At 41.3% G+C, this 15547-nt stretch overlaps 1 protein-coding gene across 4 annotated transcripts in view; it reads right to left on the reverse strand.

Annotated features, from left to right (window-relative positions):
• Positions 1-14615, reverse strand: part of EIF4B (eukaryotic translation initiation factor 4B) — a 34850-nt gene extending 20235 nt beyond the window's left edge. For all 4 annotated transcript variants that reach the window (XM_028144442.2, XM_028144441.2, XM_028144440.2 and 1 more), the window contains exons 1-4: positions 14538-14615; positions 5041-5178; positions 3428-3636; positions 87-203 (exon numbers count right to left, since the gene is read on the reverse strand). In XM_028144442.2, the coding sequence (XP_028000243.1) occupies positions 87-203; positions 3428-3636; positions 5041-5178; positions 14538-14550 (477 nt within the window). In that variant the 5' untranslated portion in view covers positions 14551-14615. The remainder of the gene's footprint in view (positions 1-86; positions 204-3427; positions 3637-5040; positions 5179-14537) is intronic.
• Positions 14616-15547: the final 932 nt, after the last annotated feature.

Below are 15547 nucleotides of genomic sequence, written 5' to 3' on the forward strand. Positions count from 1 at the left end.
GGACCCAATGTAAAAAAATACCAGTTTGATCAATACCAGATTTGTCAGCTCCCGCCCCTCAAACTCTCCAGCCTTATTTTCTTTACCTCTTCATTGAGGCTCAGGGCATTGAACAAGGAATCCAGGTCCTCGAACTCAGCATAACCAAAACCTTTCAACCTCTCTGGATTGCTGGGTTCACGTGGTAAACGCACTGCACTGATCTGAAGAAATAAACAAACACACACACAAAAAAATGTTTCCCAAATCAATGTTCTGGTTCATTTGCCTCTTCTGACCACCATACACTATATGCAATAAAATTCAAAGGGATAGAAGACAGACTTCATTGTATACCCTATCAAACCTCTTTAACTTGAATATAAATTTAACCCTTAAATTTGATAGAATCAAACACTAGATTGTAAACTCCCTCATCCCTAACCACTCTGCTGAATTCTAAGAGGGCAACCACTGAATTTTTACTCTTTGAAGCATAGGAAAAAATCACACTGACCTAGTTTTAATTTGAGGTTAACTTGTGTTTTCTGATTGTAAAGGTAGGATTTTTTCCTTTAAAGTTTCATAAAACATTCCCTGGCACTAATTTTTATTAATTATTTACAACAGGTTCTGCCTTCTTTATGTCCAATTTTAAGACTGTTTTCAAATTCTTTTGATTATTTTCTCATCATCTCCTTTCCGTCATCCACATCTGTTTTCCTTACCCTTTTGATTTACTACTAGAAGCCCGGTGCATGAAATTCGTGCACAGGGGGCAGGGGGTGTCCCTCAGCCCAGCCTGCACTCTCTCCAATCTGGGACTCCTCGAGGGATGTCCCACTGCCGGTTTAGGCCCAATCTCGGGCCTAAACAGGCAGTCGGACATCCCTCTCACAATCCAGGAATGCTGGCTCCCAACTGCTCGCCTGCCTGCCTTCCTGATTGCCCCTAACCGCTTCTGCCTGCCAGCCTAATCACCCCCTATAACCACTCCCCTGCCAGCCGGTTTGCCCCTAACTGCCCTCCCCTGCAGGCCCGGTTGCCCTCAACTTCCCTCCTCTGCTGGCCTGGTCACCCCTAACTGTGCTCCTCTGCAGGCTTGATCGCCCCCAAATGCCCTCCCTTGCAGGCCTGGTCCCTCCCAACTGCCCTCCCCTGCTGGCCATGTTGTGTCCACATGGGGGCAGCCATCTTGTGTGTTGGGAGTGACAGTCTATTTGCATATTTTATTAGATAGAATAGAGGCCTGCTGCACGGGTGGGGGCCAGCTGGTTTGCCCTGAAGGGTGTCCTGGATCAGGGTGGGGATTCCCTTGGGGCATGGGGTGGCCTGGGCAAGGAGCCTGTGGTGGTTTGCAGGTTGGCCACGCCCCCCCAGCGACCCAAGTGGAGGCCCTGGTATCTGGGATTTATTTATCTTTTATAATTGAAAACTTTGTAGCCTTGAGCGAAGGAGGCCTGGGTGGCCAGGATGTGCAGAAAGCTTGGCTTCCTCTATGGCTGGGGCAACCCTAGCCTCCTGTTCTCTCCAGCTCCGTGGCTGCCGCCATTTTTGTTGGGATTTATTTATCTTCTATCATTGAAACTTTGTAGCATTGAGTGGAGGCCTGGGCGGGCAAGCGGAAAGCTTGGCTTCCTCCATTGCCGGGGAAACCCAAGCCTCCTTCCTGCCCTCCGTGGTGAAAGCCATCTTGGTTGGGTTTATTTGCATATTCGCTCCTGATTGGCTTGTGGGTGTAGCAGAGGTATGGTCAATTTGTATATTACTCTTTTATTAGGTAGGACATTCAAGTTTATCTTTTGGACCACACTGATTTGATATTTATTCTGGCTTCTGATATGTAGATTTTATTATAGTCTTTTAAAAATTCTAGTTTAATTAAACTCATGATACAGTAGAAAAAGGAACAAAACATGAAAAGGGAAATAACTAAAGACCAGTTCCTGAGCATAAAGGTGAATGAAAAGCTTGAATGGACCAGATTTTATCCAACATTTAGAGAAAGAGGCCATTAGAGAAAAACCAAGAACAGGTCAGCCTTCTAGTTGGTCTACATAATTAAACAAAGAAGAAAATTTGTAGGTGGCAGTAAAAAATCATCACATCAATGCCTGGCCAATGAGGCTCAGTATTGAGTGTTGACCTATGAACCAGGAGGTAATGGTTGATTCCGGGTCAGGGCACATGCTTGGGTTGCAGACTTGATCTCCACCATAGTTACTATTCTCCACCATAGTTACTATTCCTATACCCTTTTCTCAGACCACTTTTATTTACCCAGGGACACTATGACTTCATAATAACAGCTCCTAGAATGAATTTCCTTGACTCTATTCCTTTATGAGGACATCATAGAAGTTTAAACCTATAGTAAGGGGCATGCAGGCGGCAGCCGAATGATGTTTCTCTCTCTCTCTTCCTTTCGAAATCAATAAAAATATATTAAAAAATATAATCACATAAAAAAAACCCTACAAAATAGGAGGGAGCAGCTTTTTAAAAGTGTTTTCTCGTTGGCAAAGACTGGCGAAAAACTGAATAGAACTGAAACCTGTTGCTCATTGTTTCATTTTTTTAAGTCCTTAGTATTTTTTAATCAAAAGTTTGAAAAAAGAACTTCTAAGCACCTCTATACTCTAGAACTTTCTAGACCAGCATTTTGAAACATACCATAAGAAGAGATGAAAACTACATTTGCAACATTGATGGACCTTGAGAATATCGTGCTAAGCGAAATAAGTCTGTCAGAAAAAGCCAAGAACCATATGATTTCACTTATATGTGGGATATAAAACTGAAACTCACAGAAATAGGCAACTGTATGATGGTTACTAGAGGGAAGGGGAAAGGGATAATAAACAGTAAAAGGGACCAAATATATGGTGATGGAAGGTGATTTGACTTTGGGTGTTGGGCACACAATGCAAGATACAGATCATGTATCATAGAAACAGACACTTGAAAACTTATATAATCTTATCAATGCCACCCCAATAAATTTAACAAAAAAATACTATCTTAAGCTTTTAAACCAAGCAAACTGTTAATATAAAATATATATCTGCTAAGTTAAATATGTTCTTACAAAAAATTAGTAATCTTGATGTAAGCCTGAATGTCATTAACAGAATGGCTGAGTTCAGAGAAACTTTCTACCTTTTAACATTTAACAGGGTATCTCACCTTTAAGTTTCTTAATGAGAAGGGGTATAGGTTTGAGAGACTCTCCCTGTATCAATAAGGTATCGTTAATTTTTCTAAGATTGTCTGGTTGGTGTTGGATGAGAACATTCTCAGCCAAAGAGCTTAAACATTTAATTATACACCTGCTTCTTCCAAGTCTAGACACAATTTTAGAATCTTTCTCAACATAGAAAATCAGAGACAGTCACTATCAATAATGCTACTTTTCATATCTAGGTAATTGCCTAACCTTTAGACTTACATTTAATCCTCTAAAGAATTCCTTAATGGAGTCTTCTGTCACATCATAGGGCAGGTTCCCTAGAAAAGCAGTGTAGGGTGGCGATTTGGGAAGACGGCTCCTGTCAATATTGGGTTCCCGAGCAGCCCGTGGAGCAGTGGGCAGGATGGAACGGTCAATTGGAGGTGCCCTATACACATCATCATCATTACTGTGCCAAGTGGTTGAAACTAGAATAGAAAAGTGGACATAAATTAGAGGAAACTCCCCTCACTGCCCTTGTAGAATAAGAGGACCTATGCTAAGTGCCAAGTATTAAATAAGCTACCCCAAGAAAAAACGGTAATATTATAATCAGAAAAGGAACACAAAAAAGACTCAAGTCTATTTGTTTCTAAGTATTTCAAGGCCCAGGCTTTAGTTAATAGAATCATGGTCATTCTTATTCTTTATGTAGTAGAGAGAAGGGCGAGGGGAGAAGGGGAATATCAACTACGTATGGAATATTAATATGTGCTAGATACGGCGTATTCATTACATCCCATCTTATCTTTTTAACAATCCTGAGAGATTGTTCCCCATTCTAAAGAAGGAAACTCAGATTGTCAAGGTCACAGAGCTGGTAGAGCAGTAGCTGGTGATCCTGGTAGAGCTAGGATTCTGACCTGGGTCCCTCTCACGCCAAATGTACTTAACCACTATGAAGAGCTCTCATTCTTTTTTTGTGTTTTTTTTGATGCATGTCACTAACCTGGTGACTATGCCACAGGGGGACCACAGTCAGTGAATAAGGGTAGCAGTTGCTCTTCGAGGATTCTAGCACACTAAGGCAATAGCAGAACAGCTCTCATTCTCACTTTTCAGCTAAAGGAAGTGTTTTCTTCATGGTTTATCCTTCTTTATTTAAAAAAAGATTAATTCTGTCCCTATAGCATTGCCCATGAATTTGTACTTCAGGTATCAACACTTATGGAAAGTACAATCTATGAAACTTATTATGAAAATAGGTTACAATAGAAAAATTATTTTCCATTTACAATGAAAGCTTTTAGGGAAAAAAAAAGGGTAATCAGATTTATTCCATACCCAATGATTATATCTAGCTCCTGCCTAGTCATAGAACTTGTCCAAATGACATCCCATAACTCTGCTGTATTTCTCCACCATAGTTACTATTCCTATACCCTTTTCTCAGACCACTTTTATTTACCCAGGGACACTATGACTTCATAATAACAGCTCCTAGAATGAATTTCCTTGACTCTATGAGTATAAGCAGCTTATAGATTACACTGCAATATTCCTTTATGAGGACATCATAGAAGTTTAAACCTAAAAGGAAATAATCTAGTTCTTACTTTTCACATGAAGAATGAGACTTAAAAAGGATAGTACCTTAAGAAAAATTTGTTAATGCAAGAGCCAGAACTAGCTTTCTTGAGTCACAACTTTAGTCCCTATTACAAACTCTCAAAGTCTACGCCTAAACCTAAAATTTCATAAAATACATAAACATAAGACTTCAGGTTCTACAAAATGAGCCCTTTCAAATTACAAGTGTGAGCCACCATTACGGAATAGGTTTTGTCTAGAAGATAATGAAAATCCGAAGTATGATGGAAAAGAAAAATTACCATCTCCTTCCAAGTCGTCTGTTTCATCGGCCCAGCTGACTGGTTTGGGGACATAGGTGCTTCCTCCACCAGTCCCTCCATCCTCAGCCAGAAAGTCTGTTAGGGAGATAGTCTTCCCCTTCTTATTCTTCTTTTTTGCTGTTTTAAAAAGGGCAGAAAGATTATTCATCAATACCTGGGTATTTACAGGGTTAGTCAATGCACTATTGTTAAATCTATTTATAAAGAGAGTAACAGCCGAAACCGGTTTGGCTCAGTGGATAGAGCGTCGGCCTGCGGACTGAAGGGTCCTGGGTTCGATTCCGGTCAAGGGCATGTACCTTGGTTGTGGGCACATCCCCAGTAGGGGGTGTGCAAGAGGCAGCTGATCGATGTTTCTCTCTCATCAATGTTTCTAACTCTCTATCCCTCTCTCTTCCTCTCTGTAAAAAAAAAGAGAGACAGTAACACAGCCCTGGCTGGTGGGGCTTTGTTAGTTGGTTGGGCACTGTTCTATGCACCCAAGGGTTGCTGTTTCAATTCCCAGTCAGGGCACATGGACAGGTTTCAGGCTTGATGCCCTAGTAGGGGGTGTACAGGAGGCAGTTGATCCACGTTTCTTTCTCTCTCCCTCTCAAACAAAATGAAACACAACACACAAAGCAACATAAAGGTTTATCAAAGGATTGGGTGATGGCATTTATATGAAGAAATACTATGCATATGTAAATAAGAAAACACAATATACTGGTACAGAAAGTAAAAAAGGTTGCAGAATACATATTCTTTAAGTCCCTTTTGTATAAATACACAGTATTCTTACGCATGAAAAAGGGTCTAGAAGGATTTTCAAGGGTGCTTTATGTGGAGAAAGGCTGGGGTGAGGGCAACCTTTTATTTCCTACTCTATTCACTCATATAATTTGAGATTTTTAATTTAGCAACTACTTGCATTTAAACAGGTCACAAATTTGTTGCTCCTGGGATAAAAAGAAATAAAAACAAAATCCCTATCCCTATTACATTCTGTATGACACTTATTCCTGTTTATTTTTAAAAAATGTGTTTTTATTGCCGAAACCGGTTTGGCTCAGTGGATAGAGCGTCGGCCTGCGGACTGAAGGGTCCCAGGTTCGATTCCGGTCAAGGGCATGTACCTCGGTTGCGGGCACATTCCCGGTGGCGGGTGTGCAGGAGGCGGCTGGTCGATGTTTCTCTGTCATCGATGTTTCTAGCTCTCTATCCCTCTCCCTTCCTCTCTGTAAAAAATCAATAAAATATATTTAAAAAAAAAAAAAAATGTGTTTTTATTGATTTTTAGAGAGAGGAAAGGAAAGGGATAGAGAGATAGAAACATTGATGAGAGAGGAACATCAATTAACTGCCTCCTGCATGGCCCCTACTGGGGATCGAGCCTGCAAGTCGAGCATGTGGCCCGACTGGGAATTGAACTGGAGACCTCTTGGTTCCTTGGTTGATGCTCAACCACTGAGCCACATCGTCCGTGCTATATGACACTTTTGAAGATTGTCTTGATACTTGTAAAATAACCATGTGAGGTAGGGATCCCTGCCATCAAAATTTACAGAAAAAGAAATGAAAACTCAGAGAGACAAAATGACTATGCTGAAGTTACAGAACTATTGGATGGCAGAGCTAGAATTAAACCCAGGGTTTTGCATACCAAGTCTTGAGCTCTTCCCAAAGGAGCCCCAGCCTCTAAGCAGCTTGTTATTAGTTCCATGGCAGGTTATAATAATCATGATAACATGTTGTATGTACTGTCATTTGAAAGTGTTAAAATGGTAAGATTCATATACATACCTGGATCTCTCGGCCCTCTAGAAAAAATTTTTATCTCCTTCTCAACCTTAACACCACATATGAAAATGAGATATTATACTAAAGGGAATAAATAAGAAATCCCTAAGAATCAACACATTTAAATGTTTTCCAGTCATGAAATCTTCAATCTCCAAAAGACCCCATTTAGTGGACTGACCTTGGCTCTCTATCTAGTCCTCAGCACTTCCGAGATGGCACCAGTCAATAGCTAATGCAGAGCTGAAAGGACTAAATGAAGTTGGCCCCCAAGAGCAGTCACTACATGGTAAAAGTAAGAAGCTTTGTTGTAACAAAGATCAGTTTCATGGCTTTTGTAGCCATGAGTTCATCCTCCACGTTCCAATTCTCCTTTAAATTTTCAATCCAAGAAAAATCTGTAACTTGATGCACCACTTGCTTCACTAAAAAGGGTGCTCTCTCTCTTGGTACCTGTCTTTCTTTTAAAATCCAACTTATTCCTATAAAGTCCTGTTTGCTATGAATGTTATGAACAATCTTTTGGACATAACAGGAACTTGAAGTATTATGGTATCAATGTGCAAACCAGATGAACTTGGCTGCAATAATACAGGGAAAGCGTGGCCTTGAATGTGAAGTTTCCATGCTTCTCTCAAGTGAATTAATACGATTCCTTCTCCAAAAGTATAATTTATGATCAACCAGGTTATATTGGATCTGTTCTATGCTTCCAAAGAAAGCTACTCCTGGCTCGTATGCAAAGGCCTAGGGAAAAGTTTAAAAAGCTAATTTGAATAAGACATAAAGCATACCTGTGAGGTAGAAAACTTACAGTGTATAGGCTTATTTTAGTTTTCTCTATATCCTGTAGTTCAAATATACTGTCTGCGACTAGTAAGATACTAACTAGAGCACCTTACCCTCACTGGACTTCATCTAGTGTCATCAGCTATGACCAATTATTAACCTGTCTGGTCACTGGGACAATAAAAATAGAACTAGTGGTTAGTCCATATAACGGGATCAGGTTCAACATAAGATTAATAAGAATTTGATTAGGGTATCCCTTTCCCCTTTGTTCTACATACATATCTAATAAAACTGCAGAATATGAAATTAACTTGCCCTTTGGTCTGCTTTTGGCTTAAATCAACTTTCTCGATCAGGATTTCTCAACTTTTACCCCTTGACTCTTGACAAACAAGTCTCCTTCAATGTTATTTGAAATTCCAAAAATACTAAGCTAAAAAAATTACTAAAAAAATTAAAGCACTGTTGTAGAATGCCTTTTCAAATCATACATCTCCACTTTCCCTGATTCTGTCACTGCCCACTCTAAAAATTTCTGGTTGAGAAATCCATGTTGGATGATGACAGATATAATTCAAAGACGCAAAAACTCTTTCACAAAATTTCTAACTTAAGTTTCTTTAAATCTAGCAGAACTGACTCAATCACAATATAAGCAGCAGATTTAAAGAAATTAGCCTTTATATAGTAAAATCAATAAATCTAAAGTGGGTGCCAATGTTTGCTTCCCTCTTTCCAAAAACTGAGAAACTATGTTCTCTAAGTCCTCTATGCCCTCTGCTCCTCCAATATCTAGGCCCACAACATGTTTAGGATTTCAACAAAGTTCTCTTTATAAGGTAAAACATTGTTTTTTTAACACTCGAGGTTTATCAATCCCTTGCCACAATGATCAAACTGATCTACGGAACTCTCATTTTTCTTTAACCCAATTGGTTAAAAAGTGAAACCAACCTCACAAAACAAGCCCCAATTTAAGTCCAAACCCACATGGGCTAAGGGGGGAGGAAGAGGGAGGGAACACGTGTCCCAGAAATTTTATTAAATCCTCTGACTGCCTGCTGCCTCAATTATGATCGTAACTTACTCACAAGCACTGGGTAGTGATCTCTAGGTATCCACAGTTCCATGCTCCTTCCCCCATGAATACCCAAATCCTCAGATGCTCACGTTCCGTATGTAAAATAATGAATTTTAACTCATCCTCCCGTATACTTTAAGTCATTTATAGGTTACTTATATTACCAAAAACAATGTAAATGCTATATAGTTAAACTGTATTTAGGGAATAATGACAAGAAAAAAGTGTATACTGTCCGTACACATGCAACCATTGCAGACCTAAAACTACACAGTATTTGCCCAGCAATCATAACCTTTCCCCCCTAATGTTTTTTTCCGTTAGTGACTGGTGACATTTACCCACGAGACACCTGAAGGTAGGGGGCCGACTGTACTTGTGAAGCTCTTTTATATACTCATATAGGTTAAATAATAGGTCTTAAACCCAGCTGGCAATGGCTCAGTGGTTGAGCACCAACCTATACATAACCAGGAGGCCATGGTTCGATTCCCAGTCAGGGCACATGCCTGAGTTGCGGGCTCCATTCCCAGTTTGGTGTGCAGGAGACGGTCCACCAATGATTCTCTCTCATCATTCATGTTACTATCTCTCCCTCTCCTCTCCGAAATCAATAAAAATGTATTTTTAAGACATCTTAAAAGTATTTTTCAAAATTAAGAGTACAAGTCCTGCCGAAACCGGTTTGGCTCAGTGGATAGAGCGTCAGCCTGCGGACTGGAAGGTCACAGGTTTGATTCTGGTCAAGGGCATGTACCTCGGTTGCGGGCACATCCCCAGTAGGGGGTGTGCAGGAGGCAGCTGATCGATGTTTCTCTCTCATCGACGTTTCTAGCTCTCTATCCCTCTCCCTTCCTCCCTGTAAAAATCAATAAAATATATTAAAAAAAAAAAAGAGTACAAGTCCTTAAACAAGAAATAATACATCTCTAGCATTCTTAATAAACAGAATTTGTTATGATATATAAAAAAATAAATATAACCAATCAACTTAACTCTGTCAGTTTCTCAATTTCTACACCACTGACATTGTAGGCTAGGTCAGTGGTCGGCAAACTGCGGCTCGCGAGCCACATGAGGCCCTTTGGCCCCTTGAGTGTGGCTCTCCCACAAAATACCACGTGCAGGCGCGCACATACAGTGTGATTGAAACTTCGTGGCCCGAGCGCAGAAGTCGGTTTTCAGCTCTCAAAAGAAATTTCAATCACTGTACTGTTGATATTTGGCTTTGTTGACTAATGAGTTTGCCGACCACTGGGCTAGGTAATTCTGTTGAGGGGAGTGTCCTGTCTGTGCATTGTAGAATGTTACTAGCATCTCTAGTTTCTATTCATTAGATGCCAATAAAAAAGTCCCCACCATAAAAAATGCCTCCAGACACTGCTATATGCCTCCTGGGGGAGACAAAATTGCCCCTTGTTGAGGACCACTGTTCTAAGTGTTATTTTCACATCAATAAATAAAAGGACAAATAAAAGGAAATGTTAGCCCAACATAAAGTACAGTAGCAGAAAAGTGAAGGTAATAAACCAAGTATTCAGGATTATCGGGTTGCAGAATGTAAAAAATATGCTTTCTTTATTTTTCTCAGAATGTGTTCCTCTTATTACTCTATTGTATTGGTAATAAAACAATTGACAGCTATTGGAGTGATAAAATCCAGACTGGCTGATAGTTCTATATTTCAAAACAAAGGACATCTTAAAGTACTATAAGCAATAAAGCTTTTTGGTTGTACAATGCTGCCCACTCCTGCACCTTTCTTAATCTCTTATTTAGGAAGGGGAGTTGAGTAACTATTAACATTCAGATGAGTCCTTGTCAAAAATTAAGTTGCTTAATTTTAGATCCTGTCAGACTAAGTCCCACTTATTTTACAGGGTTATCAACTCTTCTGAATGTTTTAGTAACCACAGGCTAAGTCAGAAAGTGTCATAAAAACCTGTATAAGATCACAGCAGTATTATTCATACTAGGCAAAAAACCTGGAAACAACCCAAATGTCCACTAACTGATGAATGGATAAATAAAATATAGATGTCCATACATTTGGCATTAAGGACTGAATTCCTACATCCTACAATACAAATGAATCCTGAAAACCTGCTAAGTGAAAGAAACGAATAACAAAAGTCCACATATTATATAAGATATTCAGAACAAATAAATACAAAGAAACAGATTAATGTTGGAGGAGGGGTGAGGATAAACGACTGCTAATGGATAAGTTGTTTCTTTAGGAAGTGAATCCCGACAAATCGTCCAGAAGGAAAGATTAATGTTAACAAATGTTTCCTTAAAGAAACAGCATTGTATAAATGCAATCAGTACACCCAAATACAAGAGTATCAGAACTACAGTAATTACAGCCCAGACTGAAGAGGCTTCATACAATGCAATATCATGATGTTGAGAGGCCTTTCCTTTACTGCATTCTAGTTCAGCAGAGTAGAGAATAAAGTCTAAGTCAGAACTAATAAGCTCCACTACGTCAACCCCCGGGTTCAGTTACATATGAACCCCTCTTCTCGGCCCAATTTCATCTTGGCACAGTCTGAGGAAAATGCCTACTGCCCTTTCCTCACCTTCCCACTCAATTTGACAATTATAAAAATAAAAAAATAAGCACCTAATACACATCATGCTAACTACCACATAAAGTACTTGGAGATTATCTGTAAGAGAGGAGCTATAAACATTTAATAATAACTTCTTGCTTTGGGCATTTTCCTACCATTAGGACCAAAGCAATATTTATCACAAATTTGAGAAAGTGACTTTGGTGTATGCATTTATAAATGTACATACACATACTTAATTACAAATAAGCACTTGGTTAAAAAACAAACAAACCACCCACCGTAAGTAAGTTCATTTTTCTCACACCATCATGAAAAGAGAACAAATTCTAGGCTGTTTTGAGACTAATAACAAATAGTAGGGTATTGCATTCTAAGCCATACATATATATGGTATGTGAATTATATGTCAAAGCGTTTTAAAATGTATATACTATCATTGGACACCATTCTCTTTCTATAAAAAACAATCAAACAAGATCCCATATATAATGGCATTTTGTAAGTGTTAATTAAGCAAATGAAAAAGGCCTTTTTTGGGCATATATAAATACTATTTCCAGTTTTAAAGCATTTCAGTCTCAAAAATTAACCTGTATCAAACAGTTTAACATCAAGAAATATACTGAAATTACACTGAGAATTTTATAGTTTTACTAGAGGCCTGGTGCACGAAATTTATGCGCAGGTACGGTCCCTAGGCCTGGCCTGTCATCAGGGACATCTTCCCTAGCTGCCCGAAGTTGGCCTGGCCCACATCCCCCACCACCCACCCCTGGTTCCCTGTTTGCCATCAGGCAATTGGAGCCTGCCAGCCAGGGAAAGGAACCAAGAGGTGGTCATAGTGACTGGTCCAGCAGTTGTTCTGGTCTTTCCACCATTAGGATCAATTTGCATATTAATTACCCTTTTATTATATAGGATCACTACAGCCATATTGGTTGACTGACCAATATCTGGGAATACTGGTCACTCAACAAAATCAGTGTGATTAACTGGAAAAGATTCAAAGTGGGTAAAGAATTTTGATAAACTCCAAATTCTTCAAGGGCAGACTGTAAGGCGTAACCTGGTGCTCAGATACTAGCATAGTCTTACACACATAGTTCACAATCTAGAGATTTAAGGAATTAAAGGAGATGAGCTTCCAAGGAGGTAGAGTAAATATGGAACAGGAGATATCACTAAGCAAATCCCGTTGACCCTTCAGGTTTTCAATCAACTCTGTAAAATGAATGACACAAATTGCTAACATGTCTTCCACTTCTAAAAATTCCACAAAAGTTATGGAGAAAGGGAGTATAGCTTTTCCACTAAATATGACACTAAGCTGTTATGATGGCAAATGCAGGCTGAATAAGCACTTTGTTTCAGATGAAGCTTTTGGGCAGCACCCAGGACTTATGACATGGAAGCCAACCTTGTTATTTCCAAGTTGATAATGGAGACGAGTCAGGAGTCTCAAAGATTTCGACTTTGCTCTGCCACCTGCATACAGTATGACCTTGAACAAATAATTTCATCTTCGTCAGCTGGGAGTTACCACCATCTAGCTACATTTATCTCAGAGCATCAAACGAGACAAGAGACATAAAAGTGCTTGGTTAATTGTCTAGTGCTACATCGATGAAAAGGGATGATGTTCAAATGCACCTCAATTCCCTCAATTTTCCAAAGACACACACAATCCTTAAGTCTCCTATGTAATAACAGATGATAAATTCTTGGTAGTAGATGAGTGTCTAGAGATATCAGGGGTTCAATAAGTATTTTGTAGCATGCAAGGTCAGGCCAGGGAAAAGGAACTAGTCAATCCCTGGTACTGCAGGGGGTTGTTGGTTCCTGGGCCTCTGTGGATACTAAAATCCTCATATGCTCAAGTCCTTTACACAGAATGGCACAGTATTTGCACATACACTACATACATCCTCCCATATACTTTAAATCAGCTCTAAATTACTTAGAATACCTAATACAAAGTTATGCTATGTAAATAATTGTTACACTGTACTGTTTAGGGAGTAATACAGAAAGTCTATACATGCGCAGTACAGGCTAACTACATAGTACACGCCAGCAATACAACATTCCTTCCCCCCCAGTATTTTCCATCCCCGTGGGTTGAATCCTCAGATTAGGAACGCCCACTGTATGTCCCCAAAACCAAAATGAATGCTACAAAATGTTGCACAGCTCACTGCTAATTTTATTAGAAATGCAAATAGACTTGCATGACAGCGATATTCCCTCCCTCCAAGAAGGTTAAACAGAAACCAACTCCAGCAACTAGTATTATTTTAAAATCACTCCTAGTTCAATGATCTCAGAAAAAAAAAAAAAAAAAAAGAGCTGAATCCCACCATTGAAGCTATAAAAATTCAACCAAAATGGAAGCTGTCAAGGGATCTGATCTTGCTCATCCTTGTATCTCCAACACCATGAACCGTGCCAGTCTAGTTTGCGTTCAGTGAATGTGTTGACGTACTAGAAATCCAGGACTCCACCTTGCTTCCTCTCTTCCGACACGTGGGTGCACCAGTGGGTTTCCCAATGCCACCTAACTCTAGTAAACTTCAACCTCCAGACCTAACACAGACCCTTTCAACACACAGGCCGGGCCACACTCCAAAAGCGGAAGTGGAAGGACATGAAACACAGGCACATAAAACCTTGCCATCTGCGCTCTCGCGCGTGCTTTTAAGGCGCGCCCGTCTCCACTACCTTCAGCGCTCCTTCCGCGCACGCGCACCACTGCCATCTCCCGCCCCTCCAGCTACTCGCGCTCGGGTTCTAACTGCCCCCCCCGCCCAATCCCCTGCCCCCACTCCCCTCCGCAACGGCCTCGCGCCCGGGAGACCTAGTCTAGTGTGCACCGTCCGCGCGCCAACCGCCTCCTCCTTTCCTCCACGCCGGCACAGTGCTTCGCGCCTGTGAGAGGGCCTCCCGCCTCCCGCAGATCTCTCTGTGCCTCCTCTTCATTCCAACTCAAGCCAGGGTCCATCATTACTCCCCGCTCCAACCTCGCGCAGATGGGGTGAAAAGGGGGTGAGGGGGAGGGTGCCCTTCCCCTCCCCCCCAAATATCCCGAGGCGATAACCCAACAGGGCCAAGTCGCCAGCCTGCCGCAGCCTCCAAACCCCAAGGGAAGCAGTGCCGCCGATTCCCCGACTCCAGGGAATCAGGAGATCAGGCTCAGAGAGTGCCTGGGGAACCCGGTCCTAGGACGCACTCGGCCGCTCACTCACCTGAGGCCGCCATGTTGGGAGAGGGAGAGAGAACGCAAAGGACCCGGATGAGGCAATCACGTGATTATAGCGGGAGCTCCGGGCTAGGAGTCGCGAAACTGGGAGGGGGCGGGGAGGTGAGGAGTGAGACAGGAGGCGGGGCGTTGCTGTTCTAGGTTCGTAAAGCTGCGTGAGGAGGTGGCGCAGTGTCCTACGGGAAGACCTACGCGACGTGTGGCCTAAGGGGTGGGGCCTGGGCTGTCGCGAAACCCCTAACGCTTTACGTAGCATTACGTGCCGACAAGGGGCAGGGCCTGAGCCCGGGGCGGGGTCTCCTGATGCCCGGACTTCCTGTCGGTGGGGTCAGCGGAAGGGGCGGGGCCGCTTGGGCTGGGGCCATTTCTCTGGGAGGGAATGGAAGCGAGCTGGAACTCAGAATGGGTGTGCTACAATTGATTTTCTGAAGGCGAGGATTCTGAGTTTCTTTTTAAATTTCTGTTTGTGGAAGCAAAACAAGCCCACAATCCTGGGTAAGGATGGTTCTGATTGAGCATGTTTAGAAGGAATAAGAAAGCAAAAGATGGAGAACCCTTACTTGCCATGGGTTTTTACCTCATTTAATGCTTCATTTCACTGGCTTGGTTCAGTCAAACTCAGCCTCCGTTTTTCACAGACGAGTGCTATCCATGCTTCTCCAGCTAATGCTACACTTTATCATATATTATTTGTCATATTAGCATTTCATTCAATGAAAAATTTCATTGGGTAGCTACCATGTGTCAGGTACTGTTACTGGCTTTTTTGAGTACAAGAGATAACAAAACCTCCCCAAAGGAGGTTACAGTCTAGTAAGGGAAAAATAAGCACTCCGTAATCAAGGTGATTTTGATAAAAGGTGACTGGGTGCAGCTTTAGATTGCCTTGTCAGGGTAGACAAGCCTCCGAGGTAGTGACATTTAAACTGAGATCTGAATTACAAATAGCCAGCCCTGTGAAGATCTTTAGGAGGAGCTTTAGGAGAAGGCAGGAGA

This window comes from Eptesicus fuscus, chromosome 7 (assembly GCF_027574615.1).
Source record: "Eptesicus fuscus isolate TK198812 chromosome 7, DD_ASM_mEF_20220401, whole genome shotgun sequence".
Classification (NCBI taxonomy): Eukaryota; Metazoa; Chordata; class Mammalia; order Chiroptera; family Vespertilionidae; genus Eptesicus; species Eptesicus fuscus.